Here is a 26,730-nt window from a genome sequence, read left to right on the forward strand (position 1 = left end):
AAGTTCTGTTCCCCTTCCCCCAAGGATGTTTCTGGCCAAATTTGGTTACAATCCATCTAGAACTCTATGACTAGTAGCGATTTAAAGGAAATGTTGACGGACGGACGACGGACGGACGGACGACGGACGGACGGACGGACGGACGGACGGACGACGGACGCCGCGCCATGACATAAGCTCACCGGCCCTTCAGGCCAGGTGAGCTAAAAATCATACTCTACATGTTATATAGTAGAGGTAGCTAGTGCGCATGCCGCTACAATAGAAGGGACGTTACTCTTACACGAAATGGAACTCTCCTGTGTCTGAACCGCGGGAGACTGCACAACAAGATGATGACAACGTGGTTTGTTACCTAATCTAGTGAATGTAAGTTTATTTAACACTTTTCTTTCACAAACATTGTATTAATTGTATATATGTAATCAAAAATTTACTCTTAGGGTTAAATCTGGTCATGATCCAGCTAGAATAGCTTATTTGCTAAGTATCGGGAAATACAAATTTTACTTTCAGTTTCGATTTGTAATAAAGGAAAAAGCATATACCAGATTTCAGTTGCTATTTCATGGTAAAGTATGTAAAGCAATGCAGCATGTCATTATCTAATGATATTATATACATTTTTTGCTTATGTTTAGTTGTAATTAATATATTCTGAAAATAAAAAAAAATACATGTACATGTACATGTATGTATAAAATGTACAATATTATAAAAGTATCAGTATAGTACAACGTACGCCATGTACCTACTGGATATCATCATGGCATATGTTGTCTAATTGCTAATTAGTAAGATATTCAGATATAAGCTCAATGCTACTAAAGAGTCTTTGTAGTAGATCCTGGACAAGGTCTTGATAGGATAAGATATTGACAACATGTATTTTAAATCTTAAATACAACCAATGAGTTCATGAAATGACATTAGCTGCTCAGGACTTTGAATAAGCTTAAGTAATCAAGTCACCAACTATTCACATGTGCTTTCAATTGAATATGATATTAACACTACTCAATATTTCCACACACAATTTTACGAATGCAAACCTTCCTCCATAGTAGATTTTATAATTTATAACGATATGCAAATGACTGTTAATTATATACTGGGTACATTAATTTGTAATTCTAGGAACAAATTTTTGGCATATATCCAAGCTACAGCATATCCATATCATGTATGATATCTAAAGAAGTATTAAAACATTTAAATTTTCAGTTTCAATATATATTATGATTTGTAGATTTTTAATGTATCCTAGATTCATTATATGTTGCTGTATTTTTTTGTTTTTTATCTATGTATCTAAGAAAAGAATAAAATTGAGCGCAGTGTTCGAGGAATGGGGTGGGGTTGTAAGATCTAGAAATGATTGAGATAGTCTTATTAATACTAGTAAAAACAATCAAAACAAAAAAAGAAAGACTCAGATATCAGCTGCTATTTTGTAAGCATTTTTTAGATATACAAGTATCTGCATATGATTATTCAATGAATAGAACTGTTGTTCATATGAAAGAGACTCTTGTTGGCCTATTAAATCTTGACAAAGAAAAAACTGTTGAAACAGGTACATGGGTAGCCATGTCCTATGAAGATGACTGGTACCCTGGTGAAGTGTTAAGTATTGAGGATAGTGATGTTTACAAAGTCAAGTTTTTGGCTAGGAAAAAGAAAGGTGCAGTTACATTTATTTGGCAGAAGAAATTGATGATGTTCAATATGTAGAAAAATAGTTTGTTGTATTTTCAAATTTTGACATCCTCCCTTCTCCGGGTTTAAGGTTTTGGATCATTCCTGATGTTGATGAAATAAATTTGAAGCACAGACAATTTGTTGCAAAATATTTCTCTTAATATTTTAAATAAGTGAAAGAAAATTGTTTACAGTACAAGTTTAACTCATGAACTACATAAAATGGTATTAACTTTACAATCACACAAAATTTTATACAGATCTGTTGTGAAATTTTGAAGTTATATAAATTACGCATATTAATTAGGTAGATTTTGTCGATTATTCGGGTTTGGACATAATTCTGAACAATAAAATTCAAATAATGCACTGAAAATATGATAAATTGATATTTCTGTGTACTAATATCATAAAAAGGTATTAACTATACGAGCACACAAAATTTTATACTGATCTGTTGAGAAATTTTGAAGTTATATCAATTTCGCATATTAAATTAGGTAGATTTTGTCGATTTTTTGGGTTTTGACAGAATTCTGAACTATAAAATTCAAATTATGTAATGAAAATATGATATATCCATATTTCACTGTCCTAATATCATAAAATGTTATTAATTTTACAAGCACACAAAATTTCATACAGATCAGTTGAGAAATTTTGAAGTTACATCAATTATGCATATTAATTAGATGGACTTATGCCATATTTTCAGCTTGGACGCGGTAAATAATTGCTCATGGAGCATACTTTACGTTCATGTATTTTTTCTATTTTTAGAATAAAGAAGTTTATGTTTGAGAGACTTATTGACCAAAGTTTGTTAAATGTTTGATTTGATGTTTTGGATAGTTTCTCATGAAAATAAAGATTTTATGAGAGTTTTGTTTCCTTTTTCACCTAATGTAATCGAAATTGTCCGAAAAATTGTCATATTTTCCAAACTTCAAATACTGATAACTTTTGATGTATAAAAGATATTTTAAAAATTTAAAAAATGCACTGCTCAGTTCAATGTACACTTTCATTATATGCTAAAAATAGACAGCAATTATTCTTTAAAAAATTCATGTGGCATACCTACTATGTTCAGATGGCTGCCAAGAACAAGCAGAAGCCTGGGCCGTTGTATAGGCCTTATGAAATGGTAATCGGGAATGATTTCCTGCGTTTCCTGGAGACACAGAGTCAAAAGCTTGATGGCATGACAAGGACGGAGCTTCAGAGAATCTATGATACAGACTATGTCAAATATCGCTCTCAGATTCACCCCAGAGAAACGTCAGTGCCAGGGTTTAATAAAATTTATAAGACTCTTGTGGATAACTTTGTGGTGCATCCTGAAGGTAATGTACTTCATCAAATTCATTCCGAGGTTGCAAAGGAGTATACCTTTGTTAATAAAGTGCCAAGAGATGACAGTGCAGGTGCAAAACCAAAGAAGAAAAAACAAGGAATGTTACTCGCAGTAGACCAACATGTCACATTTAATAAACCTCCCACGGCAGTTTCTGAGGCTCTCATTGCATCCAGGCCTACTTACATCCCACCACTTTTTAATATGCCCAAATATGTGTCTTATGTGAATGAAGCCTATACATGTTTGCCTTGTGAAGCTAAGTGTACATCTCTCGGGGAACTTCGTCGCCATCTCGAAGGTCGTCGTCACAGACTTAGTGTAATTACAATGAAACTAAAGAAAGAACGGTAAGTTTGACATCAAACCAGAAATGGAAGATATTAGTTAATCAAACATGTTTGAAACTCGTTTTGATTTCATGGTTCTGCAAAGAAGATCAGATAATTTGATATATTTTAACCATCGGTCAAAGATGTTTGAAACTCTTTGTGCTTTGTGGAACTCAGATAAGAAGATTTTAGTAATTTGATTTTTATGAGCTGATCAACTTATTGAGACCATTTTTTTTTTTTAACTTTTCCCCCTAGGTGACGGTGACCTCTATAGACAAGTTTGACTCTAAATGCATTTTATCTGATTTTGTTTTGAAGGGCACAACTGATTCAAGACAAAAATAACATTGAGATTGTGGCAGACTGTGATAGTAGGAACGGTACATATTTCATGGACCTCAAGGAAGGAGTAGAAGCAACCATCAACATCACGATTAAAAAACAATTCCTCCACAGACATTATAGAACTTGTTCACTGTGAAATGCTGAAAAGGATTCGTGTGTTTACATTGCATGATGAAAAAAATGTCACAGAACAACAGAACAAAGTCACCATTCTACCATGTAAGTTGACAATTATAATTTAGGGAATTAATGTAAATTGGAAACTTTAAATATCAAAGAAACACAATTTAACAAAGCATGACAATTTATTGACTCGTGCCCTATCCGGGCCTCGAACTCACGATCTATGGCACCCAATCGCCTAGCCAAACATAGCTGCACCTTCTAAATTCTTTGTTAATTTGTGTTTCTTAGAGATATTTAATATTTACTGAACCCAATGTATCATATTCACTATGTGTTGTTGATCCAAAGATTTAATTAGTGGTAAAAGCAGCATGTATGTTTGGCTAGGTAATTGGGTGCCATAGATCGTGAGTTCGAGGCCCAGTTTAGGGCACGAGAGTCAATAAATTGTCATGCTTTGTTAAATTGTGTTTCTTTGATATTTAATTGGAAACTTTGAAATAGTTTAGAATGTTTTTCATATTTCTGTAAACCTACTTTTTTTTACTCTCTAAATTACTGTATTTCATTACAAAAATTACCCGGCACCCAGGGAAGGGGTCCGTCTTGTTGGCCAGATAGCATCATTGATAGGTAATGTTCAATAAAGGGATTTTGAGAAAATAAAATGGTGCTGTTTGAGTACAATAAATCGCACTTTCCAGTGATTGTGATGTTACGAATATCGGAAAGTGGCACTAATTGTAACTCAAAATTTAAATTCATATTACTGTACACTTTTTGATGTCACTGAAATTATTTTTGTAAGAAGAATTCAATATGTGAAAGTTATATATTTAGTTTCCCATTCATTAAAGTTGGTTAGTGTCCATTTATCCTATTAATCTGAATTTTATTTATAGTTGATGATGGTTCACTACTTTAATAACTGTTCTAAGCATACGTCCAAGTTGCTGTGTCTGTATGAAAAATTTATCCCTGATATATACTTTCCTTGAAGGTTTAGAACTTGAATATGAATAAACCCAGTATTGCCCTATGTACTATATGTAGTTTTTTTAGCTGATTTGAAGAACAGCAATATAATCAAAATAATCTACAGAATTGACTGCAATAATTTTTCATGTTGTTTAACTATACATTTAGATATCTCTTTTCTGCTGTTTAACTATACATTTAGATATCTCTTTTCTGTTGTTTAACTATACATTTAGATATCTCTTTTCTGTTGTTTAACTATACATTTAGATATCTCTTTTCTGCTGTTTAACTATACATTTAGATATCTCTTTTCTGTTGTTTAACTATACATTTAGATATCTCTTTTCTGTTGTTTAACTATACATTTAGATATCTCTTTTCTGTTGTTTAACTATACATTTAGATATCTCTTTTCTGCTGTTTAACTATACATTTAGATATCTCTTTTCTGCTGTTTAACTATACATTTAGATATCTCTTTTCTGTTGTTTAACTATACATTTAGATATCTCTGTTCTGTTGTTTAACTATACATTTAGATATTTCTGTTCTGTTGTTTAACAGTCTCCCACTATAAGATAAGGATAAGAGCTTTGGCTAAGAATGTCGGGAACTATCATACTCCACTTGGTTTCCATTTTGACTATGCCGGACAGGAATTCCATATCGTAAAGTTCATCCACGCCAAATGTAAAAACGCTATAACGGAACAGGTGAAGTCGTCCAAGCCGTACAAACGTCCGCGGCAGGCGTCACGAAGGGAAGCGAGGGAGATTGTGGAGGGATATCCACTACCAAAGTAAGAATAGGCTCTCTATTTAGTCTTGTGGATCTAGTCCGCTAAACCTGCCTACATTATTAGGCTTTTTTATTATTATTTTTTTACCTAATACATAAATATAATGTATATAGTCTATATTTTAGGCAAAATAAATTAATCAGAAAAAGCCTTATAATATAGGTAGGTTTAGCATACTATTGTGCATCATGTGGGATGTTAGCTGCAATCTGAAGTATTAGAGCGTAATCGAAGATATGGTTGTAATTAAATTGGCTTTGTATGGTCGATGTTTTATTTTAGAATGGAGCCATGCTTGCCAAGTGGTTAAAGTGAATAGTCGGGCAAAGAATTTCAGTCTAAATGCGTTCATTGGCCTTCCAAAAGTTCTGACATATTAATACGACGGTCAAGTTCTGCTTAGTTTCCCAGTTCTGACCATTAAAGTAAAGAAAAGTTGAAAGCATCGAAAGCGAGGCTGTGTAGAAATGTAACCACGGACATAGTGAGCCGGGAGGACGTTTTAGAATTCCCATACTTTAAATTAATTTCTTCGTACGCAGACAGATTTTGATGAGAGATTTTATTTTTCCATTTCATAAGAAATTATACTGGATACATTCACACCATTTTTACCGACTTTAGCCATCCTTGCCCGACTGTTCACTTTAAGGTGATCTGAGTGACATACTGTAAAACAACTTTATTGTTAGATGCTAGAAGGCGATCAAGTTGCAAATTATATCATTATGTACAATTAAAATCTGCTACATTATACAAATGTATGTATATAAATATTAAAGCCTAATTTACTACCTTTTAGATGGAGTGGAGACAACCTACCAAAGAAATTACCTCTACAAAGATACCGCATTCCAGACTCTCTCAGGAAAATCATCAACCGGGGCCTCAATCTCAGCCCTGAGAAATACAACGAGGCCGATAGGAAGGAACTGACAGCACTCAAGTTAGTTTTAACTTATGTAACAGCATTCACTTTTGATTTGCTCTAAGGCCAAAAAAATATATGCGTGTTTTAGCTAGGTTACATGACTGAAAAAAATAGGGTAAGTCGGTCGGGATTTTTCCCTGTGAAATATATATGTAGTAGGAGAGAAAAAAGTAAACATTTAGTACTCTACCAATTAAAGAACTTGGTCGCCGGTAAATGACCCGATCCACAATTGTTACATGTACATGGATGCATACCCATTAAACTATTAAGACATTTATCTTTGCAGGGGTAATCATCTAAATAGTTTTGTGGAAAAACATCATTTATCTAAATTTTATTTTGGAAATACTGTATTCGACCCAAGGAAAAATGAAGGTTCGCTTATAAATAATAGGACCAAATTTGGGCTAACATTTTGCAAAATTAATGCACTGAGGGGTGGGGCACTTATTGGATGGATATACAGTACAGTAATAGAAATGTGTATATAAACTATATATGATTTTAATAGACTGGTTGTTATGATAACCAAGTTCATGTTACAAAAGACATCTCATTAACATGCATGTTACCTTGCAAGGTTATTTTGCTTGATACTTAGACTGATATTTGTTAAATACCTGATTTCTCTTGCAGGGAGGTCCTTGAGAAGCCTCTGAATTTTGAAATCTACGAAAAGAGGTTTTGCGCATTGAACCACTTTGAGGAGACCCAGATGGAAGTTGATATTCGTAAATACGACATGGAAGGTGTCCCGATGACAGAATGTCAAACCAACCGCAGACTTCTCATGTTGGAGGTAGATGTAGCAAATTATCTCCCTTTACATAAACATACATACCTATGTTTGGAGATTTGTATCACAAATTGTCTCTATTCCCATATAACAACTGTTTTTTCACAGATTTGAATTAGATGTGACAAGTTATCTCCCCTTTAAATAATTGCATATAGACTTTGAAGCTCGGTATCAACACCAGCTTTATATTGCATTCAAATAATTGCACACTTCATGTAGGCATTGCAAATTATCACCCCCTATCTAGATATAATAAAACCTACCTTAGCGATCACCTCTGTATATGGACCACTTCCTTAATAAGACATTTTAGGATCCCAAATGAGCAATTTCAACACATTTCAACCTGTGTTGTAAGATCACCTATCTTTAAAGACCATTTTCCCTAATTGGGTGTTTTTTATATGCAGTTTTGATTGTGTGTTGTTATGTGATGGCAGGAGAAAAGGTTTCTTTTATACCTTCATATTGCACTATATATATACATTGCAAGTATTGTGTAATAAAGTGTGTAACAAATTATCTCCCTTGATAACATATAATGAGTCCTGCATGATTGACATTGTGATGAGATGTAAAGTGTACCTGGTATTTGTACTCACATTTAAAGTGCATCACCATGTTTATTGCTGGACCTGACTTACAGCAAATTATATCCCCTGTCATCAGATATTGACTTGAGTCCTGCATGATGAATATTGTCATGAGTACAATGTTCTGAAAACAACCCACTTACGTCATCTTTGCTTTTGTAACAGGTACCAGGTTTGTCAGAGAACCGTCCGTCTGTGCTGAGAGGTGATTGGTTATACGTGAGAATCTGTGTCGAAGGAGGCTCAGCTGACAGAGAGTATCAAGGTTACGTCCACGATGTCCAACAGAACCAAGTGGCCTTGGGATTTAATAAAAAGTAGGTTGAAGAACCAGGAAGTTACATGTATATCAGACATTTATATCTAAATCAAACACTTTAATTATAATTAACAGAAAGTTTACCATTCCAAATTCAAATGAATAAGCTCTGTATTTAGGAAAAAATTGTCATAAAATAAGTGCATGACTGTATACAGATTCACACACAATCAACCTATTTCAAAATATGTGAGAATTTGTTTTTGAAATTATAGAAAGTGAAATAAGGGATTTGATCAATTAATAAGCAAAATATTTGAATAAAAAAAAATCTTTATGGTTTAGATTGCAATGTTTGTGAAGACAAGAACATATTTTTTAGAAACCATATTTCTCTTTGTCACTAGTCTGGGATGAAGACTGTACAGTTTAACTTGTCTAAACCAGCCCTTGTCTACTCTTGATTCTGTATATTGTGGCGTACTTGTATGGAATTTCCTTCTTGATTTATAGTAATTTAAACCTACATAAACTGAAAACCTCAACATACAGGTCAAAATTTCTGGTCCTGGTGACACTTGGTTTCTTGACAAGTTACAATATTAATAAACAGAACACCTATGGACTAATTGACCTATCACCAGGTGTGATATAGCCACGCCTTGTACCCGCAAACGTACGTGTACCTATTCAATGTCTGAGCAAACATTGTAGCATATACAATACAAAATGCAAAGTCATGTGCTGTTTGATTGACAACTGACGATCCGTCAATTAGCCAGTTCGTTGCCCTGGCCTCGATTTCTTGAAACAAACTTTTAGTCAAAAACTGACTTAAGTTATAAATTTTCATATAAGTTTCATAAGGAGAGAAACTTTTACAAGTTTGTTAAGTCTGCACTTTTGTTTTCGAGAAATTGAGGTCTGAGCCAGTACCAATTTACGAAATATACTTTACCATTTCTCTAGGCTGATGGATAAGTATGTCAGAGGCATGAAGTTCAATGTTCGATTCGTCTTTAATCGTCTACCACTACGACTACAACAGAGGGCTGTAACTTTAGCCAGAGATGAGGGACTTGATGACGTCTTATTTCCAAAGCCAGCGACCATATGTAGCCGGAGCATGAATATCATTCCCCTACCACTCGTGTAAGCTAAATGTCATTTACCAATTGAAAATAAAGGGGGGTGGGGGAGAGGGGGGGGGCAACTACCATGATATTCTGCTACTGTAAATAAGACCCACTACCTACAAGCAAAGGAAGACCGTACATTCTGATCTACCAGTTACTTTACTTCATTTCACTTTGTCAGTATAACTCTGGGCCGTTTTGTTTATTCAGAACAACCGGTTTGACCGTTTGTTAAAGTCATTATTTCTTGTATAAATCCTGACAGACCTGCAGTTTTTGATACAGGCCTGTGAGGGCTTTGTCAAGGCTCGTCTGAAAACATTATAAAATCACCAGGTCTGTCTTTAATCCATAAACGAACAACTTGGTCCAACCAGTCAAACTGTATATTAAATCGAAAACAGCCCAAGTCTGAAAAAAAGGGAAGTAACTCTGGAAAATTGAAAGAAAACAAACCTATTTCTATTTTTATAAAAAGGCGTTCACAGCCGATTTATTATCTGATAATAATGTCTTGTTTAGTATGGAACTGGATTTTCACGACTGCTTGAACCTCTAACATCCTTAGAGATTATTCAAGTCACTGTAAAATCTATGATAGCACACAATTCTTGCCATCAAGAGCAGGCAACTCAGCAATATGCAAATACAGCCCTACAGAAACTTGCTATTATGAAGTATTTTGGCTTGATTTTTCTCAGAAAATTTTTACAGAATTTTGCATGCCTTGTAGATTTTATAACAAGGAATTGGAGAGTAATGACGAACAGAAGCTGGCTATCCAGGAAATTGTTTCGGGAATATCCCGACCAGCTCCGTACTTAGTGTTTGGTCCACCTGGGACGGGTAAAACCGTCACCATTGTTGAAGCCATGATGCAGGTACGTGGTTGTCTCTCTTACTCAAGTTAATGGTAATGAGACTAGAAGATTGAATTGTTACCGGTGTCAGAGCAAATTTGTCTCCCCCATCAAATTTTTTTTTTGGGGGGATACTTTTGATATAACACCGGGGTTTAAAAATTTTGTGAAATGGCTATCAGGGTACATGTATATAAAGTTCATCCATTTGTCAATATTACGCAGATCAAATTTTCATGACCATATATATATAGCAATATCCTGCGAAACCACAAAATATCAACTCCGCCAAAATAACTGGCTACTATTATACAGCAACTAAAGTGTACCAATTGTGTATTGATTATGTGTGATATGATAAGCCATGTCTATGTTTTAACTTTCAATACAAACACATATTTATTTTTGCATTATGATTGTATGAATTTACAGATATGGAAAAATTTAAAGAAGTGTCGTATTCTGGCGTGTGCCCCTTCCAACAGCGCTGCTGATCTCATTGGTACTCGCCTGCTCAAAAAAATCCCAAAAACAGATATCATTAGACTGAACGCTTTCTCAAGGTCATGGGATCCAATTCCAAGTGATATCAAGGTCAGAACTCTGATAATTTCGTCTTTTTAATTGTTATAAAGACCAGACGGTATCTATGACAATAGCTTATTCAACATGCTTAACACTTTTCATTGGACGTGTGTTACAGACTGTAATTTATGACTTCTATTTGTTGCAGTCTGTGAGTAACTATGACCGAAGCACACAGCAGTATTTCTACCCAGGTCAAGATGATCTAAAGCAATACAAGATCATCATATGTACACTGGTCACTGCTGGCAGGTAGATATTCAGTTTTATCACATACAATTTTGTCATATTGTTTCGCCGTCTTCAAACTCTGATTTTACTTTATTGTTTCTGTCAAGACATCAACTAAGAATGTCCGATTGAACTTTCAGACTGGTATCTGCTAATTTTGACTCTTGCACGTTTTCCCACATCTTTGTGGACGAGTCTGGCCATGCTGTAGAGCCTGAATGCATCATTCCACTGGCCGGAATCTTGACTGCTGACCCACAGTTAGAATGCGGACAAGTGGTACTGGCCGGCGATCCAGAACAACTCGGACCGATCCTTAGGTCACCTTTCGCCATCCAGTATGGACTTGGTGAGTAGAACTGCTCATTTAATTTTCCTTCAATTCAAATATTGATTCCATTCCTATATGCATAATATGTTGTATTCTTTATGCATTACAGTTAAATGTAATTTTCAGGGGTGTACAATTCCAAAAATTTTGCACTAGCCCAAGGGCTAGTACCAACAATTTTTCACTAGCCCTGATCAGAATTCTACTAGCCCTATTTTTCGTTCATTTTCATATGCACATTTTACTCGATCTGGATTTTGTACAAACCTGTACAGAACAAATACATGTCTAAACAGTGTGTTAAGTACCATATCTGCTAATAAAGATATCATACAGATTGTTTCACAGGAACCAGGTATTCATATAATAGTGAAAACATTATTGAGTCGATATTGATAATGCAACAATGCCATTGCATGCAAAATATTTCAGATTTGAAATTATAGTTCTTATATCACTCAAATATTTGCTTTAAAACTATCATTAGATGTAAAGAAAGAAAAACATTATCAGTATATCTATGAAAGTTTAACTTTGATATTAAAGCTTAGCAAGGAAACATAACATGAATACAATCAGTATTAAATATCTGCTGTTTTCATTTTATATGTAAGATGAACTTATTAGAATTTAGTAAATAGTACAGTTCATGAAATTTTTGTAACAAAATCTTGAAGTAAAATTACTTTTTACTGATCTTACTTATTTTCCATGATTTTTATGAGTATTAAAAAAAAACTCCATTTTATCTAGTAACATTTGCATGAGATTTGAATAAAATGTTGCCAATTTCATAATTTCATATAAATTATTTCCAAGAACTGTACACAAATTCAATTTGACAATTTACAATAAAATATTTTGTAAATGATTATTAAATTGCACTGCTAATTTTCATTTACAAGATTTCAATTCTATTTAAGTTATTTTGAAAAACATTTAGTGAATTTATTTGTGTCAATTAACTAAGCATACCTATATATGTATAGATCTGCAAGTGCACAGGACTAAAAACTACCATTATTTTATACTTCAAAACGATCCTCTATCCATCTCACAGCAGTAGTACTTTCTGAATCCAACCCTCATATACTCAAATTTATAACACTAAAATGATAGTGATGCTAAATAATATAACAGTCACTTCATAATTAATTTTTATCTAGAGTCTAGAAATCTAGATTTTCCCGTTCCCTGTCTGTCAACAACATCGGCAAACACATGGCCATCTGCGTCACTCAAGCGCTTAACTTTCACCAATTACATAACAAAGCGTTTGATGCACATAGATGAAAAATGTTATTTACGTTTGGGAACCATCTGTGGTTGTAAAACTACATTCATGATATTTTCGCTTCAGTTTTGACCACACATTTACTGCTAGTACAGCAATAAAAGGCTAAACTGCTGATTTACAACTAAAATTTCAATGTAAAGATAGATTTTTATCAGGAAATTTCCACTAACGGGCTAGTAATGATCCATCCTCGATACTCCAGGGCTTTCCGATCACTTACGATCTCTACACCCCTGGACTATCTCATAGTGAAATTGAAGGCAGCTCAGCTGAAAATATTTGACCAATCACAGACCAGCAAAGATTTCCTTTGAAGACTACAGAGAGAGCGACGCCCAACTTCAAAGCCACATAGTCAACCACAGTGTACCGTTATACGGTTCTTTTGATGTACATCAGATAACTAAATTACCTGTTCTGTTCTGTTGCCTCCAGTTTTACGATGAGATAGTCCAGGGGTGTAAAGATCGTAAGTGATCGGAACCCCTGGAGTATCGAGGATGGTAATGATCGTGAAGCCACTAGCCCTGACCTGAAATTCACTAGCCCCGGACGTCGGGCTAATGGAATTGTACACCCATGTTAGCCCTTCTGGACAACACTTCTATAACAATAATTATGAAGTTAGCAATATATGAAGAGGTGCTTTGAAATCATTAATTTTCGTGGGGGGGTTAATTATTTTTGGTGGATTTCGTTTTTGGATGAAAATCAACGAATTTACATCCCTATGAAAATTGATCTTTTCAATGAATGCATTCTTAAGATGATTAGTAACTTGCTGCATAGTTTTTTTTCAGGAAGTAGAATAACCAGTTCCAAGTCGGAGAGTATTGTTCGAACAAAGATAGTTTTCAAAATTTGGTAGACTATATCTACATGTACCAAGTTAGAACGAATAACTAATTGAAGCAATCATGAAACTATCAATGTGACATGATATTTGTTTCCTGGCTCCGATTTCTCGAAACAGAAGTGCAGACTTATTGCAGAGTTATTCTCCTTATGTAACTTATATGAAAACTTTAGACTTAAGTCAGTTTTGGACTTAAGTTTGTTTCGAGAAATCGGGGCCTGGACACATTTGTAAAAACACTAGTTGGGTACCGAATCTAGCTTGTAATTTTAACTGTGTTGTGTGGTAGAGCTTACTTCGGCTCGAGCGATCACACAGTTCAAGTTACAGCGTCGACTCTGTCTTTTTAACTGTAATGTGTAAGGTTTCCTCCTTGGATTTAAGACACAATGAAATTGTAAATATTCATATTCCATGAAAATTGAGCCCAATGAAAATAAATGATTTCACAGGGATTGGGATGACAAAGGAAAAACCACGATCCGGGGAAATAGTTGTTTAGATTTGGTTTCAAAACTTTTAATTTTTCTAACTGTTCTAGGTGAGTCATTGTTGCAGCGCTACATGACAAAGTGTGAAGTGTACAAGAGAGGCGCTATAAACACTGGGAGTTATGATACCAGAATCATCACAAAAAACTACTGAGAAACTACCGCTCACATCCAGCTATCCTCAAACTTCCAAATGATCTTTTCTACCAAGGAGAGTTGAAGTGCTGTGCTGATGTTGGTAAGAGAGAAACTTACTGTCGCTGGGAAGAACTTCCGAAGAAAAACTTCCCTGTTATTTTCCACGGGGTCATGGGTCAGGATGAGAGGGAGGAGAGGAGTCCATCGTTCTTCAATGCAGCAGAAGTGGACAAGGTTTGGACATATGTCCAGCTGCTATTACAGTACAAAAACTACAAATTGAACCCAAAAGATATTGGAATTATTTCCCCATACAGGAAGCAGGTATTGTTGTTAATTTATTTAAGATATTTTCCAAAAAAATAACTCTGGCAAAAGTTTATGGAGGATCACTATGATGAATCTGATTTATATGCATTTAAGTATGAGCTCAGGCTTTTTATCTTAACATTTTAGTATAGTTGAATTGGTTTAAGTGCAAGTTTATTGTGTTAGCTCACCTGGCCCAAAGGGCCGGTGGCTTATGTCATGGCGCCTGGCGTCCGTCGTCCCTCCGTCCGTCGTCCCGTTGTCCGTCCATCGGTCCGTCGTTCAACATTTCCTTTAAATCGCTACTAGTCATTAGAGTTCTGCATGGATTGTAACCAAACTTGGCCACAAACATCCTTGGGGGAGGGGGAACAGAACTTGTATAAATTTTGGCTCTGTCCCCCCCGGGGTCCAGGAGGTGGCGGGGCCCAATAGGGGAAATTAGAGGTAAATCCTTATAAATCGCTACTTTGTCCTAGAGTTCTGCACGGATTGTAACCAAATTTGACCACAAACATCCTTCTGGGGAGGGGAAAAACAGAACTTGTATAAATTTTGGCTCTGGTCCCCCCAGGGGCAGGAGGAGCGGGGCCAATAAGGGTAATAGAGGTAAATCCTTTAAAATCGCTACTTGTCATAGAGCTCTGAATTGAATGTAACCAAATTTGGCCACAAACATCCTTTGGGGAAAGGGGAACAGAACTTGTATAAATTTTGGCTCTGGTCCCCCGGGGGCAGGAGGGGCGGGGCCCAATAGGGGAAATAGAGGTAAATCCTTTAAATCGCTACTAGTCATAGAGTTCTACATGAATTGTAACCCAAATTTGGCCACAAACATCCTTGGGGGAAGGGGAACAGAACTTGTATAAATTTTGACTCTGGTCCCCTGGGGGCAGGAGGGGCGGGGTGGCCGAATAGGGGAAATAGAGGTAAATCCTTTAAATCGCTACTAGTCATAGAGTTTGCTCACATGAATTTGTACACCAACGACTTCTGTTGCCACACATCACAACACACACCCTGGGGGAGAAAGGGAGATATCAGAACTGTAATACAAATTCTGTGACCTCTGTCACCCCCCGGGGCAATGGATCAGGCAGCGTCCGGGGAGCAACTAGTGGAAATGAGGGGTAGTAATATGTTTTTAAATCGCTACTATGTAGTCCTAGGAGAGATAGGCACAGCGCATAGGGAAATCGTGTACTTCCCACAAACATTCACCGACCACAAAATCATGCCTTGGGTATAGTGAAACAGAATTCGTATAAATTTTGGTCTCTGGTCCCCCATGGGGCAGGAGGAAAGGGCGGCCCCAACAGGGGGTAATAGCGGTAATTCCTTTTAAAATAGCAACTCTGTCAAAGATACTTCTGCATGGAACTGTTAACCAAAAATAAGCCACAAACATCCTTAGGGGAAGGGGAACAGAACTTGTATAAATTTTGGCTCTGGTCCCCCGGGGGCAGGAGGGGCGGGGCCCAATAGGGGGAAATAGAGGTAAATCCTTTAAATCGCTACTAGTCATAGAGTTCTACATGAATTGTAACCAAATTTGGCCACAAACATCCTTGGGGGAAGGGGAACAGAACTTATATAAATTTTGACTCTTGGTCCCCTGGGGGCAGGAGGGGCGGGGCCCAATAGGGGAAATAGAGGTAAATCCTTTATATCGCTACTTGTAATAGAGTTCTACATGAATTGTAACCAAATTCGGCCACAAACATCCTTGGGGGAAGGGGAACAGAACTTGTGTAAATTTTGACTCTGGTCCCCGGGGGCAGGAGGGGCGGGGCCAATAGGGGAAATAGGGAAATAGAGGTAAATCCTTTAAATCGCTACTAGTCATAGAGTTCTACATGAATTGTAACCAAATTTGGCCACAAACATCCTTGGGGGAAGGGGAACAGAACTTGTATAAATTTTGACTCTGGTCCCCTGGGGGCAGGAGGGGCGGGGGCCGAATAGGGGAAATAGAGGTAAATCCTTTAAATCGCTACTAGTCATAGAGTTCTGAATGGAATGTAACCAAATTTGGCCACAAACATCCTTGGGGTAAGGGGAACAGAACTTGTATAAATTTTGGCTCTGGTCCCCCGGGGGCAGGAGGGGCGGGGCCCAATAGGGGAAATAGAGGTAAATCCTTTAAATCGCTACTAGTCATAGAGTTCTGAATGGAATGTAACTAAATTTGGCCACAAACATCCTTGGGGGAAGGGGAACAGAACTTGTATAAATTTTGGCTCTGATCCCCCGGGTCAGGAGGGGCGGGGCCCAATAGGGGAAATAGAGGTAAATCCTTTAAATCGCTACTTGTCGTAGAGTTCTGAATGGAATGTAACCAAATTTGGCCACAAACATCCTTGGGGGAAGGGGAACAGAACTTGTATAAATTTTGGCTCTGGTCCCCCGGGGGCAGGAGGGGCGGGGCCCAATAGGGGAAATAGAGGTAAATCCTTTAAATCGCTACTAGTCATAGAGTTCTACATGAATTGTAACCAAATTTGGCCACAAACATCCTTGGGGGAAGGGGAACAGAACTTGTATAAATTTTGACTCTGGTCCCCTGGGGGCAGGAGGGGCGGGGCCCAATAGGGGAAATAGAGGTAAATCCTTTATATCGCTACTTGTAATAGAGTTCTACATGAATTGTAACCAAATTCGGCCACAAACATCCTTGGGGGAAGGGGAACAGAACTTGTGTAAATTTTGACTCTGGTCCCCCGGGGGCAGGAGGGGCGGGGCCCAATAGGGGAAATAGAGGTAAATCCTTTAAATCGCTACTAGTCATAGAGTTCTGAATGGAATGTAACCAAATTTGGCCACAAACATCCTTGGGGGAAGGGGAACAGAACTTGTATAAATTTTGGCTCTGGACCCCCGGGGGCAGGAGGGGCGGGGCCCAATAGGGGAAATAGAGGTAAATCCTTTAAATCGCTACTAGTCATAGAGTTCTGAATGGAATGTAACCAAATTTGGCCACAAACATCCTTTGGGGAAGGGGAACAGAACTTGTATAAATTTTGGCTCTGGTCCCCCGGGGGCAGGAGGGGCGGGGCCCAATAGGGGTAATAGAGGTAAATCCTTTAAATCGCTACTAGTCATAGAGTTCTGAATGGAATGTAACCAAATTTGGCCACAAGCATCCTTTGGGGAAGGGGAACAGAACTTGTATAAATTTTGACTCTGGCCCCCCGAGGGCAGGACGGGTGGGGCCCAATAGGGGTAATAGAGGTAAATCCTATAAATCACTTCTTGTCCCAGAGTTTTGCTTGGATTGTGACCAAATTTGGCCATAAACATCCTTGGGGGAAGGGGAACAGAACTTGTATAGATTTTGGCTCTGACCCCCTGGGGGCGGGAGGGGTGGGGCCCAATAGGGGATTTAGAGGTTAATATTAAAATTCCTTCAGAAAAGAAACAATGAACCTGTATTCAGAACATTACTTGGCATTACAAACCAGGTGAGCGATACAGGCCCTCTGGGCCTCTTGTTTTATGAAAATGCTAAAAAAAACAAATATAATAGTCATTAGACTGCAGTATAAATGCAAAAAATAAAAGTCACAAATACAAGTGCGCAATTCCAGCAGTATTTGTATCAAGTCACTACATGTAGTTGTACATGTAAGATGAAAAGTGATTCAGGTTCAATCTCTTAGTTTGAATATTCAAAATACAATTTATGTACAGTCGTGTATATCAACCATGCTTGAAACAAGTGTTTACATCTACTCTAAATTAATTATGAAATAAAATGATTGCATAAACTCAATCAGTTGAAGATTGTTTATAAAAGAATCATACCCTCAACAAGCCAATGTATTTCTAGGTCCAGAAGATCCAGGCTATACTGAGGAAGAAGTCCATGACTGATATACGAGTAGGGTCTGTGGAGGAATTCCAAGGTCAGGAACGACTGGTCATCATTGTGTCCACTGTCCGCAGTAACCCAGAATATCTCTCCCTGGATGTTAAATACAAGCTGGGATTCCTGAAAAATGAAAAGGTTTGTCAAATTTAAGTTTGTGGATTTATCCAGGATATGTATAAAATGAAAAGGTTTGTCAAATTTAAGTTTGTGGATTTATCCAGGATATGTTTATGTGATAAGAGAATTGTCTTTCACACCTTGAGCTCCAGACAAGCCACTTACATCTACATACAACAACCTACATTTTGAAAATCTAAACGTCAAAATGTTTTGCAAATAGAGATATCATTGTGTCAGGATGTCCTCGAATCCTAGTGTTACTTCACTGTTTAACAGTTAGTGATTCAATTGATGATTTCACAATAAATTTCGATCCAATGAAAAGCATAATGTTATATTACACTGCTGACATATTCAAAAATATTACATGGATATCGGACAGATTGTGTGATCATATTTTGTAATCCTTTTCATTTGAGAGTTTTCTTTTGTTTTGGGATTATTGTTTTAATATTTTCATTTTTTGTGTGTGCAGAGATTCAACGTGACCTTGACTAGAGCTAAGGCCTTATTGATCGTCATTGGAAACCCTCAAACACTGTCACATGATCAGCATTGGAAAAGGTAAGGCAGTCACATGATCAGCATCAGAAAGGTAATCATACAAAACTGTCACACGACCTGGACATAAGTTAAAGAGTCTTAAACACTCTTACATATGGTCAGTGTTCAAACAATTACCCTCCAATCACTCACAATTTAGCACTGCCATATAAAAAGTATATTTCCAGTACAGTCATCAGATCAGCACTAAATGATCTGCATTTGAATAATTTTATCCCATACTACAGTAACATGATCAACATTAAGAAGGAAATATTGACCTTCGTTTATTTTCACAAGACTAGGATTTGAATGTAAATCCAATGACAACAGTTCAGCAATGAGTTGCAAGATTCAAATGTGGCTCAATAAATTATGTGTACTTTTCAGCTTCATAGATTACTGCAAAGAAAACGGAGGATACACAGGTGTCCAATGTGAACCTGAGGAGGAGGAGTTACAGGATATGGAGGAAAGGCTTCAACTGATGAAACTTTGGGACCAAGGTAAGAAAGGCTTCAACTGATGAAACTTTGGGACCAAGGTAAGAAAGGCTTCAACTGATGAAACTTTGGGACCAAGGTAAGAAAGGCTTCAACTGATGAAACTTTGGGACCAAGGTAAGAAAGGCTTTAACTGATGAAACTTTGGGACCAAGGTAAGAAATGCTTCAACTGATGAAACTTTGGGACCAAGGTAAGAAAGGCTTCAACTGATGAAACTTTGGGACCAAGGTAAGAAAGGCTTTAACTGATGAAACTTTGGGACCAAGGTAAGAAAGGCTTCAACTGATGAAACTTTGGGACCAAGGTAAGAAAGGCTTCAACTGATGAAACTTTGGGACCAAGGTAAGAAAGGCTTTAACTAATGTAACTGTAGGACCAAGGTAAGAAAGGCTTTAACTGATGAAACGTTGGGACCAAGGTAAGAAAGGCTTCAACTGATGAAACTTTGGGACCAAGGTAAGGAGGCTTCAACTAATGAAACTTTGGGACCAAGGTAAGGAGGCTTCAACTAATGAAACTTTGGGACCAAGGTAAGAAAGGCTTCAACTGATGAAACTTTGGGACCAAGGTAAGAAAGGCTTCAACTGATGAAACTTTGGGACCAAGGTAAGAAAGGCTTCAACTGATGAAACTTTGGGACCAAGGTAAGAAAGGCTTCAACTGATGAAACTTTGGGACCAAGGTAAGAAAGGCTTCAACTGATGAAACTTTGGGACCAAGGTAAGAAAGGCTTCAACTAATGTAACTGTAGGACCAAGGTAAGAAAGGCTTCAACTGATGAAACTTTGGGACCAAGGTAAGAAAGGCTTCAACTGATGAAACGTTGGGACCAAGGTAAGGAGGCTTCAACTAATGAAACTGTAGGACCAAGGTAAGAAAGGCTTCAACTAATGAAACTTTGGGACCAAGGTAAGAAAGGCTTCAACTGATGAAACTGTGGGTAAGAAAGTCTTCAACTGATGAGACTGTGGGAACAAGGAAAGAAAGTCTTAAACTGATGAGACTGTGGGACCAAGATAAGAAAGGCTTCAACTGATGAAACTGTGGGACCAAGGTAAGAAAGGCTTCAACTGATGAAACTTTGGGACCAAGGTAAGAAAGGCTTCAACTGATGAAACTTTGGGACCAAGGTAAGAAAGGCTTCAACTGATGAAACTTTGGGACCAAGGTAAGAAAGGCTTTAACTGATGAAATTTTGGGACCAAGGTAAGAAAGGCTTCAACTGATGAAACGTTGGGACCAAGGTAAGAAAGGCTTCAACTGATGAAATTGTAGGACCAAGGTAAGAAAGGCTTCAACTGATGAAACTTTGGGACCAAGGTAAGAAAGGCTTCAACTGATGAAATTGTAGGACCAAGGTAAGAAAGGCTTCAACTGATGAAACTGTGGGACCAAGGTAAGAAAGGCTTCAACTGATGAAACTGTGGGACCAAGGTAAGAAAGGCTTCAACTGATGAAACTGTGGGTAAGAAAGTCTTCAACTGATGAGACTGTGGGAACAAGGAAAGAAAGTCTTCAACTGATGAGACTGTGGGACCAAGATAAGAAAGACTTTAACTGATGAAACTGTTGGACTAAGATAAGGACAGTTCTAAATGTTGAAACTGTGGGACCACGGTAAGAAAGCCTTAAATTGATCAAATTGATGGACCAAGGTAGGAACGGTACAAACGTCTAAATGATGAAACTGTGGGACCTAAGTACAAAAGGCTTCATCTGATGAAATATGTGACCATATATAAATCAACCATTTCTTTATACTTTCGCAATCAAAGGAATGTCTCGTGAAAATCGCTAAATATCATTCCCGCGAAAATAAACTGATATGCATCTAAAGTATATACTTTATATATAAAAATAAATAAATTACAATTCAAATAGTCTATATACCAGCCATATGTAACTGTATTCTAATCTACGACTTACAGAGGAAGTGGACAAAACAGCACAGTTTGTACAGGAGTATGGGATGAAAAACGACTCGGGAATGGCCAGGGACAAATAAATCACGATGTCCTAATCTCTCTGATATTACACTAAGTATTGCCTGTTACAGTTACTTGTAGGCTATGTTGTATGAGGTGTTTCTGATGAGAGATGGTAAATTCTACCAGAAAGTTAGCAATCTTGAAACATCTATCAGGTTGATGTAGAATGGCAGCTAATGGAAAGATTTTTATTCTATTTTGGAAAGTTATGGAATTGAACATCAATATCTTTACATTTTATCACGATTTGTTTATACACCTGCAGCACTGTGATTATTGTAACAGTATATGTTAAAGGCCCACTAACCTTTCCAAAACTGCTTGTAATTTTTTAAATGGGAATGTAAATAGAGATCGATAATTTTGTAATGTCGTAAAAGTTTTTAACTTACTATTAATACTACACGTATCATCACCTTCTGTATAATTTGATTAATATAAATAATATGACAGTTTTCATAACGCGGTCGTCTTATGCTTCTCTGTGACTCTGCACTGTTATGATATATAACGAGGAAATCTTGCATAAATTTGATGTTTTTACCACATCTTAAACCATCAGTATATATTTTCTGATGTTATAAAGTTTTTAAGAAACCTTTATGATTCGCTCCGGAAAGGTAGTGGGCGTATAATTGGTAGATTCCTGAATAATAAAAATCGGGATCTATCACTACTAACCATTTTTTTTATAGTACTTGCATGCTAGAATAATATTTATGATCATCTCATCATGCGATTTACGGTTTTAAACCTCTAACTATATTTAAAGTTGAAGCAGATTTTGTAAATCATAATATCGCAAAATAGATTTGTTTAGTGTTGATTTAAAAAAAAATGAAAAAAAATGAAATGACCCATTTAGGTAGCGTCCAATGGCAATAAGATATACTGACATTGTGTAAAATTTTGTATATTAATGTTTTTACCTTTGAGATTTCATATGTTTACAGTAAGATTTTATATTTTTTATCCAATGAAATAGTTATACATTTTACCTGTTTAAAGAGAATTACTATTGAGGAATTATTTTAAGTCATAAGTCTCCAATATTTTAATGAACTTATTTGCTTGTGACACAATTGCTTTGCATATTACAGTGTTATCTTCCCATGTGAGAAATGTCATCATTTTTGTTAGAGAGCATTTCGGCGCTTTCCCTCAAAATGTGATAGGTATGACGTACCAATCAATACGTATATGCATACAGAACATACCATTTATGATTGTGACTAAATGTGCCAGGGTTAAAGATACAGTCAAACCCAAGGGACAAAGGGAAATTGAGATGGTCGCTAAAACAGGTTTTATTGTTTATAAACATACGTATGTAATTTATGTATACATCGATATGTCAGTTGTGTGTTTTTTAATTTGAATAACTTGATCATCCTTCTTAGTTTTAAGTTGTATCTTTAGTTATAAGTTTAATGCATGGTTATATCCTTACTTACACTTTTAAGATTTTGAAAATATTTCTTAAAGATGTCATTTATAGCTAATTTGAGGCTTTAGCAATATAATTTGTTGACAAAGAATGAATTAAATTTATAAAATTCAGAGAAGAAATGATTTTTGCTGTGTTTGAATAACCTTTTTGGATTCTCAAACAAGCGCTATAATACTAAAATGATTTTGTTGCTTTCATAAAAATGTCCTAGAAAATTACATATTAGAAATATTTAATTGATAGATTAAATATAAGTATTGGTATACATTTTTTGTTGCTTTTATCACAACATCCTATTAAAATGAAAAAGAAATATACATGTATCATTAATTAAATATATTGTTTGGTGTATATTTTGACACTGAATTTATAATTGAAAATATTTTACCAAAATTTTTACCATTGCATGATGTTTTATGTAATAATTTTGTATTTTTTATTCCAAAATTACAAACATATAAATAAGTAGCGTTTCTTCATTCTTTTGAATTGCTTTATTCACTTAAATGATATTAATTTGATAAGAAGATTAGTAGTACAATGTATTTTTTGCTTTTGAAAACTTGGCGATATCATTCCTATTGACCATTTGTTAGTATTGCTGTAGTTATTATATAATAATACATAATTGAATCATCATTGCTTTAACTTAGATGTACATTTGGCTGTTATTTCTCATCATAGTACACAAAATAAGTAATGCCATATGAATTTTCCGATTATCATCAGGTTTTATCCTAAAAGTCCAGATTTTTTTTATACTTTTCAAGCCGAGTTTAATTTATCATGCCAATATTGTTTCAAACATTAAAGCAAAATGCCATGACAAAGTTTGTTTTCATGAAAATTTGTTATCTGATACAACCCATTAATCAATGGCCCACTTTCATCAGCTGCATTGTTTTAGTATAACAACACGTTCCTTACAACATGTAATTATATAAATCTGATGTTAGTACTTCAAAGTGTACATAGTGTAATAAATAGAGATTGTCATGCTTGTTGTTTTTTATATACAGTGATACACAAATATAATTCTACGTTATGATCATGACTTTGATATGTGTTCGTTATAAACGCATTTTACTGCACTTGTATAATGTTTGAAATTCCCATATGAAAATCAATTCCATTTCAATTTATTTTACAACAACACAGTTTGATCAATATTATATCTCAGTTCTATTTTATATGAGAGAAAATTGTTGCATGCATTATTTTTTATTGTAATAAAAATCTTTTATCTGAAATAATATTAATTTCTCCACCAAAATGTTTTATGTACATATTACGACATGCGCCACAAAAACTTTTAGGGTAAAGTAATATATATATGGAACATGATATGTGATAACATATACCACGATATTATTTCTTTGTATTTACATCAGCATTCATAGGAACAGCACGCTCAAAAATGCAAAGATGCAAATAAACTACAGTAAAACATCCCCTTATATAAAAAAAATCCCTATACGGTTAAAAATGAAGTCATTCAACATTGCAAACATAACCTTTGTGTGATTATCATCTCTGGACATATCAAAAGAGACAAATGTATTGATATGCATCCTTTCTTTTTTAGTATACAATATTAATTATCGACCTAATTTCAGGTGGATACGGTGAGTTATCAACCCGAGTAAGTAATATATCCCGAGGCCAGAGGCCGAGGGTTATATCATTTTCGATGTAAACATAACGGTCTCTCTTTTACAGATTCATATCTATGTTGATTTACGCCTAAAGTATATAAAGAAATATTATTACAGAAGACCAATTGTTTTTAAATTAATTAATTATTAAGTGCTAACAACGTTAAAGAATTACAAAATACTGGTAAATTTATTCATTTTGCTTTTAAGACAAGGTCAGAAAAGTTAAAAAGTTGAGACATTTGGCTGGAATATCTATGGTATGAATCACTCTCGATCTCTTTTGTGATATCAATTGTATATTTTACATGATGTAGTTTGTACTGATGGACCGTAACGTCTACGGAAAAAATGAATTTGATTGAATTGAACCCTCGAAAATGATATAACCCTCGGCCTCCTGCCTCGGGATATATCACTTACTGGGGTTGATAACTCACCGTATCCACCTGAAAATAGGTCGATAATTGTATAATAACAACCACATCAAAATTTATTGATTAGGCAGCCACCATTACGTGTCATTAAAAGTTCCTTGCGTTAGAAATTATGAGTAACTTGCTTGAGAACATTTTCTTGTGCTCTTAGACGTTGTTATATGTTAACCACAAGTAGAGTAAATTAAGGCAAGCTATTTTAAGAATACCTGTTTTCCTCGTGTTTCTCTTAGTCCTTCCATTTCCAAAGATTTTATTTTTAGAATCAAAATAAAAATGAAACGTCAAATTGCCATTTTTATTTTATCATTAGAAAATAATAGTCCGCAGTATATGTTTCGTTATGCCATGAACGTCTAGTGACAACTCTGGCGATAATTTTCGTTAATGAAAAATTACCTAAATAATTAATTTTTGAACATATTTCATATCTTTAATTGTAAAGTAAATGAGTCTGTGGTATTGTTTGAAACAAAACACAAATATTACTAACAATGACTCTTGGAAATTGCGATTGATATATCACATTGATAAATTATGATATTCATTTATATATGTACTGTATCTTTTATTATGGCATTTTCATAAATGTTTTCAATTGGACATGCTGATTTTTGTAAATTTCATATTTCACTTTGAAAATTGTTTTGTTTTATGAAAATGTAATTTATGTAAATATTTTATTAAGAATAATGTTGTAAATGCCGATTGTTTTTAATGAAATTATTATTATTGAATCGTCCTCTATTTCTTCATTGACAGTAGAATCGATTTTGCTGTTATTTTCAGCAATTCAAAATCGTGATATAAAGAAGAAAAAACTTCAATGGATATTAATTGTGCTTGTTATGTAAAAATATTTTGTCTTGTGTTTACTTCATTCAAATAAATAGACAGGCGATTTGTTACAATTGTATGAATAATTACGTTCTCATTTAAAAGTCGTGTGATAGACATTTCTTCGTAGTTATTTCAGAACTGATTTTAAAACACTTCATATTCGCCTTAAGCGAAACCTACCATATGCTTACGTAAACAATAAACTGAAATTACAATTTAGTGTTTTTACACTGACAATCACAAACCGATTCATGATATCTCTTTAATATAATCCCGAAAGTTCAACAAATTCTCATTGTTACATGTATGTGCCTTAACATTCAGTAGCCATTTGTTTTGTATTCTGCTTTTCTGTATGATCAATCCTAGGGCAGATCTGCACTGGAATTCTTGATAAACTTCAATATCCATATGTACATGTTTTGTTACCATACATCAAAAATAGTGGCAGACAAACACAATTAGCCAGGTTTGGTTTGTTTAGGGTTACATCCTATTAACAGCCAGGGTCATTTACGGACATGCTAGGTTTGATATGGTAGAAGAAAACCTGATTATCAGGAAAAAACATTCACTGACCAGTGGTTAGTACCTGCAAACTGCGCCCCACATGGGATTCAAAGTCGCGACCCAGAGGGTGATATATCTGACGGGACATCTTCTCCATTTGGCCATCGCCTCCCACACTTAGCAAAATTGTTACAAAATGTTATTGTTATCTTGATTGAGAATCTAGTCTGAAGATAAATATACTTGTTTCAGAAAAATTAGCAGACCAAGCATTGCAACGATCTCTCTTCATTCATCGATTCACCGTGTGGTATACGTATTTTCTGTGATGAATAAATTCATATATA

The 26,730-nt window shown here is 35.5% G+C and overlaps 1 protein-coding gene across 1 annotated transcript; it reads left to right on the forward strand.

The window, feature by feature from the left end:
• Nucleotides 1-291: 291 nt before the first annotated feature.
• Nucleotides 292-26,730, forward strand: LOC138311813 (putative helicase MOV-10). The gene is given in 19 exon segments (XM_069252998.1): nt 292-369; nt 2,795-3,408; nt 3,712-3,829; nt 3,831-3,957; nt 5,410-5,644; nt 6,447-6,590; nt 7,215-7,377; nt 8,136-8,287; nt 9,199-9,381; nt 10,099-10,246; nt 10,658-10,819; nt 10,959-11,062; nt 11,182-11,390; nt 14,067-14,158; nt 14,161-14,478; nt 18,293-18,469; nt 18,930-19,018; nt 19,388-19,503; nt 21,432-26,730. Coding segments are annotated over 18 exon segments (3,228 nt in total). The 5' UTR covers nt 292-369; the 3' UTR covers nt 21,509-26,730.

This window comes from Argopecten irradians, unplaced genomic scaffold, assembly GCF_041381155.1.
Source record: "Argopecten irradians isolate NY unplaced genomic scaffold, Ai_NY scaffold_0126, whole genome shotgun sequence".
NCBI classification, from domain to species: Eukaryota; Metazoa; Mollusca; class Bivalvia; order Pectinida; family Pectinidae; genus Argopecten; species Argopecten irradians.